The sequence below is a fragment of the Oncorhynchus clarkii genome, chromosome 24 (genome assembly GCF_045791955.1).
Source record: "Oncorhynchus clarkii lewisi isolate Uvic-CL-2024 chromosome 24, UVic_Ocla_1.0, whole genome shotgun sequence".
Taxonomy (NCBI): Eukaryota; Metazoa; Chordata; class Actinopteri; order Salmoniformes; family Salmonidae; genus Oncorhynchus; species Oncorhynchus clarkii.
Window position 1 is genome coordinate 16,949,463 of NC_092170.1, and position 24,864 is coordinate 16,974,326.

A 24,864-nucleotide genomic window follows, 5' to 3' on the forward strand; every position below is an offset into this window, starting at 1 on the left:
CCTCATGTGGCTGGAGTGTGTCAGCAGTTCCTGCAAGAGGAAGGCATTGATGCTATGGACTGGCCCGCCCGTTCCCCAGACCTGAATCCAATTGAGCACATCTGGGACATCATGTCTCGCTCCATCCACCAACGCCACGTTGCACCACAGACTGTCCAGAAGTTGGCGGATGCTTTAGTCCAGGTCTGGGAGGAGATCCCTCAAGAGACCATCCGCCACCTCATCAGGAGCATGCCCAGGCGTTGTAGAGAGATCATACAGGCACGTGGAGGCCACACACACTACTGAGCCTCATTTTGACTTGTTTTAAGGACATTACATCAAAGTTGGATCAGCCTGTAGTGTGGTTTTCCACTTTAATTTTGAGTGTGACTCCAAATCCAGACCCCCATGGGTTGATAAATTTGATTTCCATTGATAATTTTTGTGTGATTTTGTTGTCAGCACATTCAACTATGTAAAGAAAAAAGTATTTAATAAGAATATTTCATTCATTCAGATCTAGGATGTGTTATTTTAGTGTTCCCTTTATTTTTTTGAGCAGTGTATTAAAGGGCACTTAATTTAGTATAACAGGCTCTTCAAAATTCAATATTTGGGCACAATTTCGACTTAAAATGTCAAAGGCACTCATTTCCCCCCTACCGGCTAGTGCCAAGGATAAGTCCTTTATGAGAGAAAATAAATAGTTTGCTGAGTGATAGGCTTTTGAAGGGATGACTGTCCCTCTTTAGCCACCATAGGACATGTGAAGTGCAGATAATGCAAATGCTTTGATGCTGCTATAGATTGGGAGGGCTCCTCAATCCATTCCTGGTGGAACCCCAGAAGGTGCACATTTTTGTTATAGCCCAGCATTAATAAACCTGATCTATCCGGTAACTGAGCATCAACCCTTTAGATTACCTGAATCAGGCGTGTTAGTGCTGGCGTGTTTCATGATGTTGACTTGGTTATCACTCAGAGGTGCCAGCCGGGCAGTGTCCGTCTCACCTGTGAGAGCCACTCCTCGTCCTCCTGTCCGCTGTGGTCTGACGTCAGGCTGTCGTAAGACTCGTGGCGCGTGACAGGACCCGGGCTTCCAGGGGGCACCACTGTGGACACAGAGAGAGGTTGATGGTGTTTGTTAGTGAGAGAGAGAGAGAGAAAGAAAGCGAGGGACAGACAGACAGACAAGGAGAGAGAGACAAAGCTCAAGTTTTTCCTGTTGGCTTGTTTCTCTGACACTCAGTTAAGAGAGCAAAAAGGGCATGTGTGTGCGTAGGAGGCTCCGTCAGCAGCACAGGCAGAGAGGCACCCAGACAGACAGAGTATTAACACGCGTTAATAAGCAGGAGTGGAGAATGAAGCTCAATGTAAAAAATCTGTCTTTTCTCCTGGCACCTCAGGGCCTAGCACCCCCCCCCCCCCCCCCCAAGTCCGTGGTGAATTTGTTTAATGCAGGAATGACTAATAAAGTTGTTAAGTTCTCATCTGGAGCGCACAAGGCACTGCTGTCTCTTACTCTCTCTCTTGCCTTTTCTCTCCCTCGCTCTCTCTCTGGGTCTCTCTCTGGGTCTCTCGTGCGTAGAGCAGGTGTTGGGAGGCTTCTTAAGGAGGTGTGCTTGTCGGTTTGACACCACATACACAGCAGCGCTGTAACAAATACCTTGACTGACACTCTTCCACTGTGGAGAGTCTGACCTTATTTTCCTAAAAGCTTGTAACACACTGCTCTCACCTGCTCTGGAGAGACGGGTAGCGTGAAGGTGTGTGTGGTTCCTAGCCAGATACTTATGTTGCTCTCTAACAAAGCCTGCTTATGTTACTTATTAAACAAAATCATTACTACCCCTCCCTCCTTCCTTCCTTCCACTCGCTCTCCCTCCTGCTCTACTCTTGCTCTCTGACCCTTGGGGGCAATAGCTGTTCCCTAATTAATTATTGATGCTTTGGAGCAGTTGCTGGCTGGCTCGGGTTACGGCGTTGTGGGGGTGGGGGGGGGGGCTTCCATTGGCCTGAGAGAGCCGGACGGACATGCTCCTGAGTGGGGAGGCAGTGGTCATCCCCAAGGGCCAAGCACAGACAGACCTCTGTGTGTGCGTGTGTGTGTGTGTGTTAGCGAATGTAGGGATATAGAGACGGACTGACCCCACCAAACAGTTAGAGACATATCTACCAGAGTGAGTGGCTGGATAAATATATAGATAGATCAATAGACAGCCATTGGGTCTGCTGCTTTTAAGGTCTTCACAGACTTTCTTAACCCTTTACACTGGCGGGAATTGGCCTATATAGACACGGCTAAATGTAAATGTTTCTTCCAGAAGAAATATGAAAAGCATATGCATAAGCATGGTAGCAATTTAAAGGTAAGAGTTTAAAGATTATGGGAAAATTATTAGACCAAAGTTGAGGACAACAGTTTACCTGACACAAGAATCCAAACATTACACTGCTGATTTTGTGCAATTCACCGCTTTTCCTGGAAAATATGGGGTAGGTGCAACATAAAACAATGACAAGGGTTTGAGTGAGAGGACTAACTGGTGTCTCTAAGTGGTCACAGTTCCTAAGTCATTTCAATGTATTTTTATGACTCAAAGAAAAGTCTTCAACTATAAGGTGTTTATGCTCTCCTAGCTGTGACGCTGAGGAACTACAGCAAGCACACTTGTAGTTGTTGGGAACACAACCCTACATCCTCGCCATCACTTTCACAATTACTGTTGTTGTTTATGCAATCCAAAAACGGACCATTATAAATCTGGGTCAGGTGGGCAAGCTTGTTCTGTTCCAACATGACTAGTTGTAAAATACGATCTTACAGTGTTAGGCTTTCACAGGGCAATTCAGAGAAAAATAACATCATTTTGATGTGCAGACAGCAGTCATGCATTCAGGAAAAAAAAAAAATTCCCAGCGCAGCAGATGGCTACACTGGTCCACTAATACACGACTATTGAAGGCCCACTACACTACCTGTCTGAAACCGTGTACTATTTCATTAACGCAAGACGGCATATTTGCTTCAGTGATAGTTGATAGCAAAGACTACAATCTGAACTGACTCAGGTGGAATAATATAACCATTCCTATGAAGTAGAATTATAACAAATTTATGGTGTTTACCAGGCAAATCTGATTGGTGTTATTCTATGGAAAATACCCTGTTCTGGTAACACACCATCAAAAAACAAAAGTGATTTTAAAAATGTTCCTAAGCGATCTTAATGAGCCTGTGTCTCTGTGTTCTAAGAGGAAGTGGTGTAGTTCTGCTGAACAGAGGAGACACACAGTGGTCTGGTCAAGGCCAGTAGCAGTAGGAAGTGCAGGGATGCATCCAAAATGGCACCCTATTCCCTATATAGTGCACTGGTCAAAAGTAGTGCACTATATCGGAATATGGTGTAATTTCAGACAGAGTTAGTTGTCTGGTGGATGACAGTAGCAGTAACAGCAGGTAAAGTGAGTAGACCCAGAACAAAGCAGGGCCAGATATTGATCAGGTCTGACTGATGACCTGATGACTGATGATCTCTGGGGAGAGATAAGACTAATGATCTGAGGTGGTCTCTCTCTCTCACTGATTTGGGCAGTCATTTTTGACAATTCGGAAGGCCAGTTGGGATAAGGCCGGCTTGTACAGTGCTTGTCTATGGCTGATCCTCCTTTCCCACTTTTTCTTTAACAATCAGCCCAGCGGTAAAGACCAAACAGCCCAGAGGTAAAGACCAAACAGCCCAGAGGTAAAGACCAATCAGCCCAGAGGTAAAGACCAAACAGCCCAGAGGTAAAGACCAATCAGCCCAGAGGTAAAGACCAAACAGCCCAGAGGTAAAGACCAAACAGCCCAGAGGTAAAGACCAATCAGCCCAGAGGTAAAGACCAAACAGCCCAGAGGTAAAGACCAATCAGCCCAGAGGTAAAGACCAAACAGCCGTGAGGTAAAGACCAATCAGCCCAGAGGTAAAGACCAAACAGCCCAGAGGTAAAGACCAAACAGCCCAGAGGTAAAGACCAATCAGCCCAGAGGTAAAGACCAAACAGCCCAGAGGTAAAGACCAATCAGCCCAGAGGTAAAGACCAAACAGCCCAGAGGTAAAGACCAAACAGCCCAGAGGTAAAGACCAATCAGCCCAGAGGTAAAGACTAAACAGCCCAGTGGTAAAGACCAAACAGCCCAGAGGTAAAGACCAATCAGCCCAGAGGTAAAGACCAAACAGTCCAGCGGTAAAGACCAATCAGCCCAGAGGTAAAGACCAAACAGCCCAGAGGTAAAGACCAATCAGCCCAGAGGTAAAGACCAATCAGCCCAGAGGTAAAGACCAATCAGCCCAGAGGTAAAGACCAATCAGCCCAGAGGTAAAGACCAATCATCCCAGAGGTAAAGACCAATCAGCCCAGAGGTAAAGACCAATCAGCCCAGAGGTAAAGACCAAACAGCCCAGAGGTAAAGACCAAACAGCCCAGAGGTAAAGACCAAACAGCCCAGAGGTAAAGACTAAACAGCCCAGTGGTAAAGACCAAACAGCCCAGAGGTAAAGACCAATCAGCCCAGAGGTAAAGACCAAACAGTCCAGCGGTAAAGACCAATCAGCCCAGAGGTAAAGACCAATCAGCCCAGAGGTAAAGACCAATCATCCCAGAGGTAAAGACCAATCAGCCCAGAGGTAAAGACCAATCAGCCCAGAGGTAAAGACCAAACAGCCCAGAAGTAAAGACCAAAAAGCCCAGAGGTAAAGACCAATCAGCCCAGAGGTAAAGACCAATCAGCCCAGTGGTAAAGACCAAACAGCCCAGAGGTAAAGACCAATCAGCCCAGAGGTAAAGACTAAACAGTCCAGCGGTAAAGACCAATCAGCCCAGAGGTAAAGACCAAACAGCCCAGAGGTAAAGACTAAACAGCCCAGAGTTAAAGACCAAACAGCCCAGAGGTAAAGACCCGCTCCCGCTGGCCTCGGAAGTCTCTCACTCAGCCAATTAGCGGTTATTGATGAGGCCGTGGCGCGTTGTCATGGTAGAAGGCCCAGGAGACAGCCAGCCCGCCACAGTTACTACATTATGAAAGGAATCTAGGGGCTAAACTTTATTTTAGTATTCTTATCTTTTATTATTTCTTATTGTTGTTGCATCAACTTGTACATCCGACTAATAAAACTTGAAACTAGGGGGAGGCCAGGGCCAAAAAGCACCAGCGCAGCCACCACTGAAGTGTCCAGCCTACTCAGAGGAGCCAGCCAGAAGGTCAATTATTCACGCCATGTTTGCCTCGGTGAAGTCTTGCGGCCAGGGAAGAGGTGTCTGAACACACAGCTATATGAATACAGCCCCCACACTTCAAACAACTGAAAATATACCCTAAATCTCAAGAATGAATGCTGCAAATGAAGAAGGAAAAAAGCCTCACATTCGTCAATCGTGTGGTGGTGTTATTCTAAGGGATCCGACCACAGGTTTAAATCACCTCAAGACACCTCAGGGCAACACAAATTGGCCCCATTTATTCACATTGGGCCTTTCAGAATAAAAAGGGTATCTGTTTCTCCTAACTGGCTGGCTGAGCCATTCACATAACAGTGACGATTCCCTGAGCCATCAAAGCTGGATGGAGACCAGCACGTCATCCTCATATCTCACTGTGTCCGTCCGTCCGTGAGTGAGTGAGTGAGTGAGTGAGTGAGTGAGTGAGTGTGTCTGTCTGTGAGTGTGTGTCTGTGCACCTCTCTCTCTCTGTCTCTTATCATCCCCAGCAGTGTAGTGGAGTTGCTGTTTACCAGGCTGTGGCAGAGCAGAGCGGGCCCAGAGCGGTGCTAGTGGGCTGGGCAGACGGACAGGTAGAGATAGTGACCATGAAGTGGCGCCACCGCTGTTTTTAATCACCAGCCTGCGAGGCTCCTCTCCGGCTGGGCTGGCATGACCCTGAGCTCCATCCCTCCACAGCAACATGCATTTTTAATCACACCGGTCATTCAATATAGAGAGAGCAGCAGCTGTCAATCACACAACATGTAAACACTAACCCCATACTCTAGAAGGTTGTGGAACCCAGCTAGGTCCCTGAATACACACTCATTTGCAGATCTAAAAAAGATACCAGTGATTTATCATACCCCCCTGCCTCGCTCCCTGCCTCGCTCCCTCCCTCTCTCCATATTTCTCTTTGTGACCTCTCATCTCCTCCACGTCTCTCAATTTCTCTGTCTTCTTCGCTTTCCTATCCCTTTCTCCTCCCGTCACGCACTCCTTCTGCTTGTTGACATTTGAGGTAGTATCTACTACGTAAACTATACCCTGATACTGTAGTTTGTATTGGAGCAGGGTGGAGAGCAGCAGCTTCTCCCTCCATAAACTCTGATCTTTACACACCACTGGAGAAGGCCAACACAGTGTGTGTGTTGTGTGGCATCCCCGGGTCAGATTGGCCCCCCCTGGATCACATCATCTCTGCCCATCCATCTGCTGGTGAGCAGAGTGGACGCACAGTGTTATGAAACAGAACGGGTGCAAAGCGGAGGAAGGAAAGGTGGCACTCCGTGAGCCGTAGTAGCATGCAGGAAACGCCTGGGGGTGGAGCGGAGCAATGGGTAGAAGTACAAGACAGCAAATTAAGTAAGTGCATATTGTATTGACCTGGGTGTGTGAGCACGATAGGGTTGGTGCTGCTCGGCTGTCAGGAGGAACGGGGGCGAGGGAGAGACAGATGAGGTGGGTGGGGGGGGGGTGATATTTTGTACATCACCAATTGGAGCTAATTGTGAGAAAGCACAGAGACTAAATCATTATACACTCTGTCTGGCCCATTGTGCCCTCTGTCTGGCCCATTGTGCCCTCTGTCTGGCCCATTGTGCCTTCTCACAGGACCAAGTCACACTAAACCCAGCGCCGATGCCCGCTGCCGAACAATCACACCAACTTAACTTCATTGCTCTGACACTAGAAAGGCCTATTAGAACTCATTTGAGAAAATATCCTACCCGTTCAGCCCTTAGCACTGGGAGAATGGCTACCTCCCAAATGGCACCCTATTCCCTATAGTGCACTACTGTTGACCATAGGACTCAGGTCAAAGGTAGTACACTAAGTAGGGAATAGGGTGCCATTTGGGAGGTAGACATTTTAGCGTAGAAGAGGAGACAGAAGAACAAGCACACGGGATGAGAAGGGGATTTGCCCCAACGGCACTTAAAGAGCTAATTACTGATTTATGTTTATGATTATGCAGCTAATGCAACAACGCACAGTTAAAACAGAGGTTAAGTTAAATGTGTGGTCATCCGTGTACACTCTGCCCTCCAGAGTCACCCTCCTCTTCCCTCTGCCATCTCCAGCCTCCACAGCCTGTCACATATCAACCTGAAGTGCTTGGTGCTCTTTGTACTTGTTACTGAGTTAGGAGGAGTTGAGGCTGGCTAATCGGCTTCATTTGAATGAGTTGAGTGGAGTTGGTTGAGCTGTTAGCGTTGTCATGCTGACTTGTCCAGACGAGGCAGACACAGCGACACACTGACAAAGACTTGATGGAGAGCGCCGTACAGACGGAACAGAACGGCTGAAAAGCTGATAGTTTGTGTGATAAGAGATCTGAGGCCAGAGCACTACTCAGATGGACTGATGTCTGATCTCCACTGAGGGTTTTAAGAGGGAACAGGGACGTAATGGAGGAGGACTGAAAGGGTCCTACTCTCAGCATGTCATCAATAAGAAGGCAAAGACGATCTCCCATAGAGAATAAACAGGAATCAGTAGGCTTCAGCTCTGGCACCGGGCTAATGGTGCACACATACACACGCACAAATAGTACATATACACACACAGTGTATAACACTTACATCCAGCCAGGAGGTATTGGTAATATTGCACCAGGTCAGAGGCCAGCACCAGAGGGTGGTTGGAGAGAAAGGGAGGCTGCAGCTCATTCCACAGTGGAGTCCTGTAACAACCAAACACAATAAACACACAGTCAATTACAGAGAACATCTCAGGATCTCTCCCAAATGGCACCCTATTCCCAATGTAGTGCACTACTGTATAAATCACATACAGTAATATATTGTGCAGCTATACAGTAATGTAAGTAAATCTTCATAACATGAACCACAGCTTAGCAGAGTGTGTGTGTGTGTGTGTGTGTGTGTGTGTGTGTGTGTGTGTGTGTGTGTGTGTGTGTGTGTGTGTGTGTGTGTGTGAGAGAGAGTGTGTGTGTGTGTGTGAGAAAGGGTCAGTTACCTGGCCAGGCTCCAGCAGGCCCGTGGACATGTGTTGAGCTCCAGGGGTGTGTCATCGCTGATCTTCTGGGCTGTGCTGATTGGCCGAGGCTCCAGGACATGCTCCACTAGGGTGCCATAGCAACTGAGGATGTAGAGGGACTCCACCACTGACCGGCTGGACTGGTCTGAGGAACAGGGGAGGTCAACAGGTCAACGTTACAAAGTAAGAGGAGCGTGGTGTTGTGACATTGCTAAGTGTTTTGTCTACTTCGCCCAGCATCTCCCTGAGTGGGTTTGTACTTCCTTGACCTTAATGTTGGGTCTACACAGGGGGCTCAGAAAGGTCAATGCACAGATCCAAGTCAAATGGTATTTGCGATTCTCACACCGATTTTAAACTTCTACATTTTGCCAAATGAAAGCGAAATGAAAGTGTTTTAGCGTGATGGTGGTTTTGGGGGTAACAGCTAGGATACTAATGCACTAGTGGGATATGTCATGATAAACATAATGCTACAAAGCCAAAGCGACCCCTCCTCACCTTTCTCTCTCTTCATGTTGGGGTTGGTCATGTACCAGGAGCGTGAGGCAGCAAAGACAGCAGCCACACAGAACTCTCCTCCACTGGACTTACTGGGGGAGATCTGGGGGGGAGGCTTGGCTTTGCTGCAGGAGAAAGAGCAAAAGAGAGAGGGGGTGAGTGGGTAGCAGAACACAGCCGAAGGGACACAGAGTTCTCCTCTTGGAGAAAATAAAGGTTGCCGGTTTGAGTTGTTAGATCAACTAAAGCTGTAGTTAAAGAATGAGAGAATGATACCAATCTGGTTTGAGATATTAAAGTTCAAACAGTCACATCTGTGAATAAAGAACAAGCCAAGCTTTTAATACAATTACATTTCATGCGATTGAACTAAATAAAGAGATGAGCATGACTTAAAATGAAGTGTATTGGTAGCAACAAAAAAAAATAGAAGACAGAAATCTTTTTTGCCCTGAATTGTCTCCAATTTCACTGTGCCGGTGTTTGGACAAATGATTTATGTACTGGTCTCTACTATTCAGCCAATTAAAAACAGCATTAGACATAATACAGGATATTTCCTCCCTCATCCAACACAGGGTTCCTGCAGTCGGAACAGGATAACGTGTGTCTCTGTGTGTATTCTCATGCCAGTAGATCAGCTCTGTAGTTGATGACATCCTTCCTTTTGTCATGAAGCATGTCATGTACACTGAAACCACCACAGGCTGGCCTGACCATTGACTGTACTGAGGACTGGGTTTGTCCACACGCCGGGAAAACACACACATGAATAGAACTGAGTTCCAGTGAATACCCGAGGATGCCATAATGGTTATCACTTAATGGTTATCACTTGAACATCTCGAATGATGCTAGTCTTCCAGCTGCTTCCCCTAGTCTCACTTTGAGTTAGCCGTTTGAGAGAATTTACTGGGAGTTAGTGGATTATTCAGACATGTCAGGACCGTTTGGATGAAAGCGAACACAGGAAAGGTTCCGTATGGTGACAGTGCTGCATATGCTAGTGATGGGAGAACAGTAGCGGAGTGGCCTGGTATTATTGTCCAGCCCTATAACCAAGGTGGACAGTAAAACCCCCGGTTTTCACTCACACACACTCCAAGATTTTGGAACATGAAAATTGTCTATAATGAAATGTAATATTCAACAATTCACTTCTGATCAATTCCTCAAACATTTTCCATACTATCTACCCCAAAGTGGTTCTGTTGAATCCAGTGTGAAGGCATACTGTCCAGTACTGGAACTATCCTTGGTCTCACAGCCTCAACCTGACACAGCCTGGCACACTAACACAGCCTGACACACTAACAGGTGTTGAATGACCTGTTGTGGGCCTCAACTCTCCCTCCTCTTCCCTTATATCTGTCAGCAGCTGGTAAATGACTCACAGGACGAGGGGAGATGTTGATGTCTTAGTTTAGCCGACACCGTGTGATGGGTGTTTCTGGGTAGAACAGGGGGAAGGCCTTAGTGGCTGTGTATTTATTAGTGTTGGATAAAGGGGGAGGCTAAATAGCCAAATATCTACAGTAAGCCGTGCTAGCTGATGAGAGAGAGATAGGACCATGTCAGGATATTGCCTTGGCTAACTCTACGGCCCTCTCTCTCCTCCTCGGATCTGTCCATCCGTCCGATTGTCTGTCTGTCTCTGTCAGTGTGTCCAGGAGATAGAGCCATGAAAACATCAGAGCCTCGGCCGGACGGCCAGGGGTCAGCCAATACAGCACACTGCATCCTTCTCACTCCGCATTCCCTCTCTCTTTTCTCTTCCAGTCACACTCTCTACGTTTTCTCATTCAGTCACTCTCTCGTTTTCTCATTCAGTCACTCTCTCTACATTTTCTCATTCAGTCAATCTCTCTCTATGTTTTCTCATTCAGTCACTCTCTCTCCCTTTTCTCTTCCAGTCACACTCTCTACGTTTTCTCATTCAGTCACTCTCTCATTCACTCTCTCATTTTCTCATTCAGCCACTCTACGTTTTCTCATTGTCACTCTCTCTACATTTTCTCATTCAGTCACTCTCTCTCTATGTTTTCTCATTCAGTCACTCTCTCTCCCTTTTCTCTTCCAGTCACACTCTCTACGTTTTCTCATTCAGTCACTCTCTCTACATTTTCTCATTAAGTCACTCTCTCTACGTTTTCTCATTAAGTCACTCTCTCTACATTTTCTCATTCAGTCACATTCTCTACATTTTCTTATTCAGTCACTCTACGTTTTCTCATTCAGTCACTCTCTCTACGTTTTCTCATTCAGTCACTCTCTCTACGTTCTCATTCAGTCACTCTCTCTACGTTCTCATTCAGTCACTCTCTACGTTTTCTCATTCAGTCACTCTCTCTACGTTTTCTCTTCCAGTCACACTCTCTACGTTCTCATTCAGTCACTCACTCTCTACATTTTCTCATTCAGTCACTCTCTCTACGTTTTCTCATTCAGTCACTCTCTCTCCCTTTTCTCTTCCAGGCACACTCTCTACATTTTCTCATTCAGTCACTCTCTCTACATTTTCTCATTCAGTCACTCTCTCTACGTTTTCTCTTTCAGTCACTCTCTCTATGTTTTCTCAATCAGTCACTCTCTCTTTTCTCTTCCAGTCACACTCAACCTTTTCTCATTGTCACTCTCTACGTTTTCTCTTCCAGTCACTCTCTCTACGTTTTCTCATTCAGTCACTCTGTACGTTTTCTCATTCAGTCACTCTCTCTCTACGTTTTCTCAATCAGTCACTCTCTCTCTCTTTTCTCTTCCAGTCAAACTCTCTACCTTGTCTCATTCAGTCACTCTCTCTACGTTTTCTCATTCAGTCACTCTCTCTACGTTTTCTCATTCAGTCACTCTGTACGTTTTCTCATTCAGTCACTCTCTCTCTACGTTCTCATTCAGTCACTCTCTCTCCCTTTTCTCTTCCAGTCACACTCTCTACGTTTTCTCATTCAGTCACTCTCTCTACATTTTCTCATTAAGTCACTCTCTCTACATTTTCTCATTCAGTCACATTCTCTACATTTTATTATTCAGTCACTCTACGTTTTCTCATTCAGTCACTCTCTCTACGTTTTCTCATTCAGTCACTCTCTCTACGTTCTCATTCAGTCACTCTCTCTACGTTCTCATTCAGTCACTCTCTACGTTTTCTCATTCTGTCACTCTCTCTACGTTTTCTCTTCCAGTCACACTCTCTACGTTCTCATTCAGTCACTCTCTCTATATTTTCTCATTCAGTCACTGTCTCTCTACGTTCTCATTCAGTCACTCACTCTCTACATTTTCTCATTCAGTCACTCTCTCTACGTTTTCTCATTCAGTCACTCTCTCTCCCTTTTCTCTTCCAGGCACACTCTCTACATTTTCTCATTCAGTCACTCTCTCTACATTTTCTCATTCAGTCACTCTCTCTACGTTTTCTCTTTCAGTCACTCTCTCTATGTTTTCTCAATCAGTCACTCTCTCTCTCTTTTCTCTTCCAGTCACACTCAACCTTTTCTCATTGTCACTCTCTACGTTTTCTCTTCCAGTCACTCTCTCTACGTTTTCTCATTCAGTCACTCTGTACGTTTTCTCATTCAGTCACTCTCTCTCTACGTTTTCTCAATCAGTCACTCTCTCTCTCTTTTCTCTTCCAGTCAAACTCTCTACCTTGTCTCATTCAGTCACTCTCTCTACGTTTTCTCATTCAGTCACTCTCTCTACGTTTTCTCATTCAGTCACTCTGTACGTTTTCTCATTCAGTCACTCTCTCTCTACGTTCTCATTCAGTCACTCTCTCTCCCTTTTCTCTTCCAGTCACACTCTCTACGTTTTCTCATTCAGTCACTCTCTCTACATTTTCTCATTAAGTCACTCTCTCTATGTTTTCTCATTCAGTCACTCTCTCTACGTTTTCTCATTCAGTCACTCTCTCTACGTTTTCTCATTCAGTCACTCTCTACGTTTTCTCATTCAGTCACTCTCAACGTTTTCTCTTCCAGTCACTCTCTCTACGTTTTCTCATTCAGTCACTCTGTATGTTTTCTCAATCAGTCACTCTCTCTCTCTTTTCTCTTCCAGTCACACTCTCTACATTTTCTTATTCAGTCACTCTCTACGTTTTCTAATTCAGTCACTCTCTCTACGTTTTCTCATTCAGTCACTCTCTCTACGTTTTCTCATTCAGTCACTCTCTCTACGTTCTCATTCAGTCACTCTCTCTACATTTTCTCATTCAGTCACTCTCTCTACGTTTTCTCTTCCAGTCACACTCTCTACGTTCTCATTCAGTCACTCTCTCTACATTTTCTCATTCAGTCACTGTCTCTCTACATTCTCATTCAGTCACTCTCTCTACGTTCTCATTCAGTCACTCTCTCTCTACGTTTTCTCATTCAGTCACTCTCTCTCTACGTTTTCTCATTGTCACTCTCTACGTTTTCTCATTCAGTCACTCTCTCTCTACGTTTTCTCATTCCGTCACTCTCTCTCCCTTTTCTCTTCCAGTCACACTCTCTACCTTTTCTCATTCAGTCACTCTACGTTTTCTCTTCCAGTCACACTCTCTACGTTTTCTCATTCAGTCACTCTCTCTACATTTTCTCATTCAGTCACTCTCTCTTCCTTTTCTCTTCCAGTCACACTCTCTACCTTTTCTCATTCAGTCACTCTACGTTTTCTCTTCCAGTCACACTCTCTACGTTTTCTCATTCAGTCACTCTCTCTCTACGTTTTCTCATTCAGTCACTCTCTCTCCCTTTTCTCTTCCAGTCACACTCTCTACGTTTTCTCATTCAGTCACTCTCTCTACGTTTTCTCATTCAGTCACTCTCTCTACGCTTTCTCATTCAGTCACTCTCTCTCCCTTTTCTCTTCCAGTCACACTCTCTACGTTTTCTCATTCAGTCACTCTCTCTATGTTTTCTCATTCAGTCACTCTCTCTGCGTTCTCATTCAGTCACTCTCTCTCTACTCTCTCTCCCTTTTCTTTTCCAGTCACACTCTCTACGTTCTCATTCAGTCACACTCTCTACATTTTCTCATTCAGTCACTCTCTACGTTTTCTCATTCAGTCACACTCTCTACGTTTTCTCTTCCAGTCACACTCTCTACATTTTCTCATTCAGTCACTCTCTCTACGTTTTCTCATTCAGTCACTCTCTCTACATTTTCTCATTCAGTCACTCTCTCTACGTTTTCTCATTCAGTCACTCTCTCTACATTTTCTCATTCAGTCACTCTCTCTCTATGTTTTCTCATTCAGTCCCTCTCTCTACGTTCTCATTCAGTCACTCTCTCTCTACGTTTTCTCATTGTCACTCTCTCTACGTTTTCTCATTCAGTCATTCTCTCTCTACGTTTCCTCATTCAGTCACTCTCTCTCTACGTTTTCTCATCCAGTCACTCCCTCTACGTTTTCTCATTCAGTCACTCTCTACGTTTTCTCATTCAGTCACTCTCTCTACGTTCTCATTCAGTCACTCTCTCTACGTTTTCTCATTCAGTCACTCTCTCTCTACATTTTCTCATTGTCACTCTCTCTCTACGTTTTCTCATTGTCACTCTCTACGTTTTCTCATTCCGTCACTCTCTCTCCCTTTTCTCTTCCAGTCACACTCTCTACCTTTTCTCATTCAGTCACTCTACGTTTACTCTTCCAGTCACACTCTCTACGTTTTCTCATTCAGTCACTCTCTCTACATTTTCTCATTCAGTCACTCCCTCTCCCTTTTCTCTTCCAGTCACACTCTCTACCTTTTCTCATTCAGTCACTCTACGTTTTCTATTCCAGTCACACTCTCTACGTTTTCTCATTCAGTCACTCTCTCTCTACGTTTTCTCATTCAGTCACTCTCTCTCCCTTTTCTCTTCCAGTCACACTCTCTACGTTTTCTCATTCAGTCACTCTCTCTATGTTTTCTCATTCAGTCACTCTCTCTACGTTTTCATTCAGTCACTCTCTCTACGTTTTCTCATTCAGTCACTCTCTCTCCCTTTTCTCTTCCAGTCACACTCTCTACGTTTTCTCATTCAGTCACACTCTCTACATTTTCTCATTCAGTCACTCTCTACGTTTTCTCATTCAGTCACACTCTCTACGTTTTCTCATTCAGTCACTCTCTCTACGTTCTCTTCCAGTCACACTCTCTACATTCTCATTCAGTCACTCTCACTCTACATTTTCTCATTCAGTCACTCTCTCTCTACGTTTTCTCACTCAGTCACTCTCTACGTTTTCTCATTCAGTCACTCTCTACGTTCTCATTCAGTCACTCTCTCTACGTTCTCATTCAGTCACTCTCACTCTACGTTTTCTCATTCAGTCACTCTCTCTCCCTTTTCTCTTCCAGTCACACTCTCTACGTTTTCTCATTCAGTCACTCTCTCTACATTTTCTCATTCAGTCACTCTCTCTCTACGTTCTCATTCAGTCACTCTCTCTCTACGTTTTCTCATTGTCACTCTCTCTCTACGTTTTCTCATTGTCACTCTCTACGTTTTCTCATTCAGTCACTCTCTCTCTACGTTTTCTCATTCCGTCACTCTCTCTCCCTTTTCTCTTCCAGTCACACTCTCTACATTTTCTCATTCAGTCACTCTACGTTTTCTCTTCCAGTCTCGTTTTCTCATTCAGTTTTACGTTCTCATTCAGTCACTCTCTCTCTACGTTTTCTCATTCATTCTAGTCACTCTCTCTCCACTTTTCTCTTCCAGTCACACTCTCTACCTCATTCAGTCACTCTCTCTCATTCAGTCACACTCTCTACGTTTTCTTTTCTCTCTCTCTACGTCACTCTCTCTCTACGTTTTCTCTCAGTCACAGTCACACTCTCTACCTTTTCTCATTCAGTCACTCTACGTTTTCTCTCACACTCTCTACGTTTTCTCATTCAGTCACTCTCTCTCTACGTTTTCTCATTCAGTCACTCTCTCTCCCTTTTCTCTTCCAGTCACACTCTCTACGTTTTCTCATTCAGTCACTCTCTCTCTACGTTTTCTCATTCCGTCACTCTCTCTCCCTTTTCTCTTCCTGTCACTCTCTCTACGTTTTCTCATTGTCACTCTCTCTACGTTTTCTCTTCCCGTCACACTGTACTTTTTCTCATTCAGTCACTCTCTCTACGTTTTCTCATTCAGTCACTCTCTCTACGTTTTCTCATTCAGTCACTCTCTACGTTTTATCATTCAGTCACTCTCTCTACGTTCTCATTCAGTCACTCTCTGTCCCTTTTCTCTTCCAGTCACACACTGTACGTTCTCATTCAGTCACTCTCACTCTACGTTTTCTCATTCAGTCACTCTCTCTACGTTCTCATTCAGTCACTCTCTCTACGTTTTCTCATTCAGTCACTCTCTCTCTACGTTCTCATTCAGTCACTCTCTCTCTCTCTATGTTTTCTCATTCAGCCACTACGTTTTCTCATTCAGTCACTCTCTCTCTACGTTCTCATTCAGTCACTCTCTCTACGTTCTTATTCAGTCACTCTCTCTACGTTTTCTCATTCAGTCACTCTCTACGTTTTCTCATTCAGTCACTCTCTCTACGTTTTCTCATTCAGTCACTCTCTCTCCCTTTTCTCTTCCAGTCACACTCTCTACGTTTTCTCATTCAGTCACTCTCTCTCTACGTTTTCTCATTCAGTCACTCTCTCTACGTTTTCTCATTCAGTCACTCTCTCTACGTTTTCTCATTCAGTCACTCTCTCTACGTTTTCTCATTCAGTCACTCTCTCTACGTTTTCTCATTCAGTCACTCTCTCTACGTTCTCATTCAGTCACTCTCTCTACGTTCTCATTCAGTCACTCTCTCTCTACCTTCTCATTCAGTCACTCTCTCTACGTTTTCTCATTCAGTCACTCTCTCTACGTTTTCTCATTCAGTCACTCTCTCTCCCTTTTCTCTTCCAGTCACACACTCTACATTTTCTCATTCAGTCACTCTCTCTCTACGTTTTCTCATTCAGTCACTCTCTCTACGTTCTCATTCAGTCACTCTCACTCTACGTTTTCTCATTCAGTCACTCTTTCTACGTTTTCTCATTCAGCCACTCTCTACGTTTTCTCATTCAGTCACTCTCTCTACGTTTTCTCATTCAGTCACTCTCTCTACGTTCTCATTCAGTCACTCTCTCTACGTTTTCTCATTCAGTCACTCTCTACGTTTTCTCATTCAGTCACTCTCTCTACGTTTTCTCATTCAGTCACTCTCTCTACGTTCTCATTCAGTCACTCTCTCTCTCTCTATGTTTTCTCATTCAGCCACTACGTTTTCTCATTCAGTCACTCTCTCTCTACGTTCTCATTCAGTCACTCTCTCTACGTTCTTATTCAGTCACTCTCTCTACGTTTTCTCATTCAGTCACTCTCTACGTTTTCTCATTCAGTCACTCTCTCTACGTTTTCTCATTCAGTCACTCTCTCTCCCTTTTCTCTTCCAGTCACAATCTCTACGTTTTCTCATTCAGTCACTCTCTCTCTACGTTTTCTCATTCAGTCACTCTCTCTACGTTTTCTCATTCAGTCACTCTCTCTACGTTTTCTCATTCAGTCACTCTCTCTACGTTTTCTCATTCAGTCACTCTCTCTACGTTTTCTCATTCAGTCACTCTCTCTACGTTCTCATTCAGTCACTCTCTCTACGTTCTCATTCAGTCACTCTCACTCTACGTTCTCATTCAGTCACTCTCACTCCACGTTCTCATTCAGTCACTCTCTCTACGTTTTCTCACAGTCACTCTCTCTACGTTTTCTCATACAGTCACTCTCTACGTTCTCATTCAGTCACTCTCTCTCTATGTTTTCTCATTCAGTCACTCTCTCTCTACGTTTTCTCATTCCGTCACTCTCTCTCCCTTTTCTCTTCCCGTCACTCTCTCTACGTTTTCTCATTGTCACTCTCTCTACGTTTTCTCTTCCCGTCACACTCTACTTTTTCTCATTCAGTCACTCTCTCTACGTTTTCTCATTCAGTCACTCTCTCTACGTTTTCTCATTCAGTCACTCTCTACGTTTTCTTATTCAGTCACTCTCTCTCTACATTTTCTCATTCAGTCACTCTCTCTACGTTCTCATTCAGTCATTCTCTCTACGTTCTCATTCAGTCACTCTCTCTCTAAATTTTCTCATAGTCACTCTCTCTCTCTACGTTTTCTCATTCAGTCACTCTCTCTCCCTTTTCTCTTCCAGCCACACTCTCTACGTTTTCTCATTCAGTCACTCTCTCTACGTTTTCTCATTCAGTCACTCTCTCTACGTTCTCATTCAGTCACTCTCTCTACGTTCTCATTAAGTCACTCTCACTCTACGTTCTCATTCAGTCACTCTCACTCTACGTTCTCATTCAGTCACTCTCTCTTCGTTTTCTCACAGTCACTCTCTCTACGTTTTCTCATACAGTCACTCTCTACGTTCTCATTCAGTCACTCTCTCTCTATGTTTTCTCATTCAGTCACTCTCTCTCTACGTTTTCTCATTCAGTCACTCTCTCTACGTTTTCTCATTCAGTCACTCTCTCTACGTTTTCTCATTCCATCACTCTCTCTCTACGTTTTCTCATTCCGTCACTCTCTCTCTCCCTTTTCTCTTCCAGTCACACTCTCTACCTTTTCTCATTCAGTCACTCTCTACCTTTTCTCATTCAGTCACTCTCTACGTTCTCATTCAGTCACTCTACGTTTTCTCATTCAGTCGCTCTCTCTCTACGTTTTCTCATTCAGTCGCTCTCTACGTTTTCTCATTCAGCCGCCCACTCTCTACGTTTTCTCATTCAGTCACTCTCTCTACGTTTTCTCATTCAGTCACTCTCTCTACGTTTTCTCATTCAGTCACTCACTACGTTTTCTCATTCAGTCACTCTCTACGTTTTCTCATTCAGTCACTCTCTACGTTTTCTCATTCAGTCACTCTCTCTACGCTTTCTCATTCAGTCACAATCTCTACGTTTTCTCATTGTCACTCTCTCTGTTTATCAACCTCTCTAATGCAACATCTGCATATCAAAGTATGACTAATATGGTGAAGATGGGAAACAACAAATCCTGTTCCACTCTCTGGATCTCTCTTTAACAGAATCAATGATATGGGAGCTGGTGAATGGTTTGGGGAGGGAGGCAAAGAGGGTTGGGGTATGTGTTAGTCATAACAGAACACGTAACCTCACCCACCATGATTTGTGTGGGTGCGTGCGCGTGCGTCTGACAGCTAGTGGTGAGCGACATGGAGTCTTTAGGGCTCTTCTTTAGTGAGGTTTACTACCATCTCTCCAACGTTCTGCTTCCTCTCTCACGTACTGGAAAAAAATGGAAATCCTCAAAGCTTGTGGTCAACCGGTTTCAATATCCTCAGGAAACACAAATCCTATTCCAGGGTGGCTTGACTTTGGTTTTGGGGTGAAATCTTATGCTGACGCATTTGCCACACGGAGCTGTGTGTGGTGTGAAGAAAGGTATTTTCTAGCCCCGCTATTCACCGTTGCCTTTGGGCAGAGGCAGGCTTGAGGAATACTTCAAGAAATAGCATTGTTTAAAAAGTACATGTTTTCATGAATTGAGGGGAAAGGCCCAATGACAAATTAAATATTATAGAAATGTGGCTAAGAAGAGGAGAAGGCTGCAAGGAGCTATGCTGCAGGGCTGGCCTGGGTACTAACACACACGTATGTACGCCGAACACACGCGCACACACCACAGACTGTGATAAATTGTCCTTGTGGTGTCTCCATACTGATCAGCTAGAGTGGCTGCTCTCCCTTTGAAGAATCCTGGGTTACCACCGTCTGCCAATGGGAGTGGGATCACAGCTTGGTTTTCTGAGTAGAAATGGCCGCAAAAGTTTATTCATCTGCGTTTCAAATCATTATTTTCCACTCGGTCTCACTTGAAGTGGCTTGAAAGTGTTGAGGTTTTGACAGACAGACAGACAGACCGACAGAGACAGACCGACAGAGACAGACCGACAGAGACAGACCGACAGACAGACAGAGTACTCTGGACTCCATATGGTACAGAGGAACCGGTCAGGAAAGAGGAACAAAATTAAAAATATAACCCAGTATCAATAAACTATGAAAAATAAATATACCGAGTGGGACGGGGGAGAGAGGGGGGCGATGGATGTCACTAAACCGAAGCCAAATCCCCTTTTCTCTCCTCCTCTCTCCCCACAAAATGTTTTTTTGTGCTATTAGGAAGAGACTTAATTTTCTCTGCAACTTTAATTCACTGAAGAGACTACTCGCATGTCATTTCCACTTTTAATTTAACAAATGAGGACTCTTGACTGAGCTAATAGCTTTTCCTCACGGGCATAATTCAATCTGTGACGTCCACCATCAAAGTTGTTTGGCATTACAGGGCTGAGGCGAACATGAGGCGCCATCAAGGGGTCGGGAGGGGGGCAGGGTGAGAGCAGCAGCTGACAGCCTCCATTTATTTTCAGGGTCCTCACCGTAAACAAATCCGATAGAGCCGCTCGTCCAGCGACTAAGAGCGGGGGGGGCTGTAGGGTAGAGCAGACCAGTGGTTGCATCCAAAATGGCACCATATTCCCTATATACAATTTTACCAGGGCCCATAGGGTTCTGGTCAAAAGTAGGGCACTACATAGGGAATCATTTGGGAAACACGGGGGTGAGAGGAGCGGACGCAAAGCCCATGTTTAATATGTATCAGTGGCTGGGCATATAGAGAGAGAGAGAGAGAGAGAGAGAGAGAGAGACAGAGAGAGAGACAGAGAGACAGAGACAGAGAGAGAGAGAGACAGAGACAGAGACAGAGACAGAGAGAGAGAGAGAGAGAGAGCGCTTTGGCCAGCCATGTGGAGGACAGATCCTTCAAAGTCACGTTTATTATTTTAAAGCAGCCTTCCAAAACAAAGGTGGCCTTGGGGCAGGAGGCTGGAGCTACAGACAGAAGGCCGTAATGATGAGGCCATTTGGAAGTTTTAGCATCTCAGGGAAGGAATTAGAGGCTGTGTCCCCTATGTGCCCTGATCAATAGAGTGCACATATGTAGAGAATAGGGTGTCACTTGGGATGCACACAGAATCAGAGACTTCAACCCCCTTTCCTCGCTCTATGTCTAATGTTCCTCCTCATCATACTAATACTGAGAGAGGGATTTATTGTGGAATGGTTGTATCCCCTGCCGGCCTGCCACACCCCAGAACAGCCCTAGATGGAGGTTCCATGTGGTGTTGGCACTGAGTCTATATTTAACAGCGAGTCTAGTGTGATCTCATGTAATTGGACAACAGTGGTCAGAGAGGTTACTCGCCACACTCGTCCATCCTGAGCTGTTAAAAAAAGGAGGGATACAGAGAAGGAGAATGAGGGATCATTAGGGTTCAGAGAAGAGGCAGACGTGCTACTGTATGTGTCATTGGGTGTGTCCTCATGACACCCTATTCCCTATATACACACAGACACATACACACACTATTTTTGACACGTGTAATGCCCTACATTCTAGGGGATAGGGTGAGAGGAAAAGAGGTTCAGGTCCTCATGTCAACATCCTCTATAGCCTGTCCAAACACTGTTTATAAAACACATTGGAATGATAAAGTTTGACAAATGATCTGTTATGCCCTCAGTTCGGGGACAAATGCCATTACAGAAACAATACTGCTTTAACTAGCTCGCTTGAGTTGGAGCCAAAGGCAGGCAGTTACTGTCACTGTGGGGGGGGTTCATCATGCTAACAAATGCTAATGATGTACCTTTGAAAAGCATACCACTCTGAAATCACTAAGAGCCTAACTGGGAGGGAGGGGGAGGGGAGGGGAAGGGGAGGTAGGGGAAGGGGAGGGGAGGGAGGGGAGGGAGGGGAAGGGGAGGGGAGGGAGGGGAAGGCCACAACAACTGAGGAAAGCCAAGACTTGGGGAAGGTCCACATGCTACTAATTTCCTAAAGTGAATGGAGGGAGTCGGCAGTCACGGAGGAACGAGAGAGGGTTGAGAGAGGGTTGAGAGAGGGATTCGTCGTTGTCGGAGGAAAAGTTCACTGCACCGCCATTGAGCCCAGCCAATCAATCATCTGTCCATAAGTGACTCTGTCATAATGGGGCTTCTTTTTAAAAGCTTGTAAGCATCTGATTTCACAAGACAGCGTTGACAGAGAGAGACTGGACTTTCTTCCCTCCTGAGTATTAGAGCTACATTGTTAAAAAACTCACGGCTAACTTAGAGAATTTAATGTTCTCTGTCGTTCGCAGTAGATTTAGGCCCAAACTGAGCGGCGTGGACACAAAAATGTCATATTAAACATATAGGCCTGCATGCGGCTGTGTAATTTACATTGAGGAAAATTGGCTATGACAAAATGCTGTATCAAATGTGATATCTTTCATCACAACTGAGGTAAATTAGATGAATTCGAAACAGAATGAAGCATGAATAGTGAAATGTCTGTACGTACAAAATAACACTGCTTTTTCAGGACTATACAATCCACCTCTTATTGCAAAATGTTCCAGGATCAAGGAAATGATTATAAGCCTATAACAAATCAACAGACATATTCCAAGTCGACAACAAGGCTTTCCTCTAAGTTCACACATAAGCACTACGTTGTTTTCCCAGAAAGGAAGGCAAATCCCTCATTACATGACACCAATTAACCAATTACATCATATAATTGATGTAAAGAGAAAAGGCGCCAAATAGACGGATGGCTAAAGCCACATTAGGCCTGCTCACAACGGACAGGCTGTGTGCAATTTAGGACTCACGCATGCACACGCACATCCGATTGTTCAACAATATTGCCAAGAAATAACAAAGGGCGATAAAACCACAAATAGGAACAACATGACATCAACACAAAGGCATTATTCTTAAATAAACCGTGTCTGTGGTTTAATGTGAACAGCAAAAAAAGAGAATGAGTGTGTGAGAAATAAATAAACAGCAAGAGAGTGAGCGAGACAGGGAGGTAGGGAGACAGGGAGGGAGGTAGCGAGACAGGGAGGAAGGTAGCGAGACAGGGAGGGAGGTAGCGAGACAGGTAGCGAGACAGGGAGGGAGACAGGGAGGGAGGGAGACAGAAAGGGAGGGAGACAGGGAGCGAGCCAGAAAGGGAGGGAGGGAGCGAGCGAGACAGAAAGGGAGGGAGGGAGCGAGCGAGACAGAAAGGGAGGGAGGGAGGGAGCGAGCGAGACAGAAAGGGAGGGAGCGAGCGAGCGAGACAGAAAGGGAGGGAGGGAGCGAGCAGGCGAGACATAAAGGGAGGGAGGGAGCGAGCGAGCAGACAGAAAGGGAGGGAGCGAGCGAGACAGAAAGGGAGGGAGGGAGCGAGCGAGCGAGCGAGACAGAAAGGGAGGGAGGGAGCGAGCGAGACAGAAAGGGAGGGAGGGAGCGAGCGAGACAGAAAGGGAGGGAGGGAGCGAGCGAGACAGAAAGGGAGGGAGGGAGCGAGCGAGCGAGACAGAAAGGGAGGGAGGGAGCGAGCGAGCGAGACAGAAAGGGAGGGAGGGAGCGAGCGAGCGAGACAGAAAGGGAGGGAGGGAGCGAGCGAGCGAGACAGAAAGGGAGGGAGGGAGCGAGCGAGCGAGACAGAAAGGGAGGGAGGGAGCGAGCGAGCGAGACAGAAAGGGAGGGCGAGCGAGACAGAAAGGGAGGGAGGGAGCGAGGAGCGAGCGAGACAGAAAGGGAGGGAGGGAGCGAGACAGAAAGGGAGGGAGGGAGCGAGACAGAAAGGGAGGGAGCGATTGAGCGAGACAGGGGGAGCGAGCGAGAAAGGGAGCGGGGGAGCGAGCGAGAAAGGGAGCGGGGGAGCGAGCGAGAAAGGGAGCGAGCGAGCGAGCGAGCGAGACAGGGAGCAAGCGAGACAGGGAGGGAGGGAGGGAGCGAGACAGGGAGCGAGCGAGACAGGGAGGGAGCGAGCGAGACAGGGAGGGAGCGAGCGAGACAGGGAGGGAGCGAGCGAGACAGGGAGGGAGCGAGACAGGGAGGGAGCGAGACAGGGAGGAAGGGAGCAAGCGACAGGGAGGGATGGAGCGAGCGAGTGAGACAGGAAGGGAGGGAGGGAGGGAGCGAGACAGGGAGGGAGGGAGCGAGCGAGTGAGACAGGGAGGGAGGGAGCGAGCGAGACAGGGAGGGAGGGAGCGAGCGAGTGAGACAGGGAGGGAGCGAGCGAGACAGGGAGGGAGCGAGCGAGACAGGGAGGGAGGGAGGGAGCGAGACCGGGAGGGAGGGAGCGAGCGAGCGAGACCGGGAGGGAGGGAGCGAGCGAGCGAGACCGGGAGGGAGGGAGCGAGCGAGCGAGACCGGGAGGGAGGGAGCAAGCGAGCGAGACAGGGGGAGCGAGCGAGACAGGGAGGGAGGGAACGAGCGAGACAGGGAGGGAGCGAGCGAGACAGGGAGGGAGCGAGCGAGCGAGACAGGGAGGGAGCGAGACAGGGAGGGAGCGAGACAGGGAGGGAGCGAGACAGGGAGGAAGGGAGCAAGCGACAGGGAGGGAGGGAGCAAGTGACAGGGAGGGAGGGAGCGAGCGAGCGAGACAGGGAGGGACGGAGCGAGCGAGATAGGGAGGGAGGGAGGGAGGGAGGGAGCGAGCGAGACCGGGAGGGAGCGAGACCGGGAGGGAGGGAGCGAGCGAGACAGGGAGGGAGGGAGCGAGCGAGACAGGGAAGGAGGGCGCGAGCGAGCCAGAGGGAGGGAGCGAGCCAGAGGGAGCGAACCAGCGAGACAGAGGGAGCGAGCCAGCGAGCCAGAGGGAGCGAGCCAGCGAGCCAGAGGGAGCGAGCCAGCGAGGCAGAGGGAGCGAGCCAGCGAGACAGAGGGAGCGAGCCAGCGAGACAGAGGGAGCGAGCCAGCGAGACAGAGGGAGCGAGCCAGCGAGACAGGGAGGGAGCGAGCGAGATAGCGAGCGAGCGAGACAGCGAGCGAGCCAGCCAGCCAGCGAGACAGGGAGGGAGCGAGCCAGCGAGACAGAGGGAGCGAGCCAGCGAGACAGAGGGAGCGAGCCAGCGAGACAGGGAGGGAGCCAGCGAGACAGAGGGAGCGAGCCAGCGAGACAGGGAGGGAGCGAGCCAGCGAGACAGAGGGAGCGAGCCAGCGAGACAGAGGGAGCGAGCCAGCGAGACAGGGAGGGAGCCAGCGAGACAGAGGGAGCGAGCCAGCGAGACAGGGAGGGAGCGAGCGAGACAGCGAGCGAG

General features: G+C 46.9%; 1 protein-coding gene across 6 annotated transcripts in view; it reads right to left on the reverse strand.

Annotated features, from left to right (window-relative positions):
* The window catches only part of LOC139382361 (BCAS3 microtubule associated cell migration factor-like), a 323,347-nt gene that overhangs the window by 187,601 nt on the left and 110,882 nt on the right, over nucleotides 1–24,864 (reverse strand). For all 6 annotated transcript variants that reach the window (XM_071126351.1, XM_071126350.1, XM_071126352.1 and 3 more), the window contains 4 exons: nucleotides 8,731–8,855; nucleotides 8,209–8,374; nucleotides 7,812–7,912; nucleotides 994–1,094 (listed from right to left, as the gene is read on the reverse strand). In XM_071126351.1, the coding sequence (XP_070982452.1) occupies nucleotides 994–1,094; nucleotides 7,812–7,912; nucleotides 8,209–8,374; nucleotides 8,731–8,855 (493 nt within the window). The remainder of the gene's footprint in view (nucleotides 1–993; nucleotides 1,095–7,811; nucleotides 7,913–8,208; nucleotides 8,375–8,730; nucleotides 8,856–24,864) is intronic.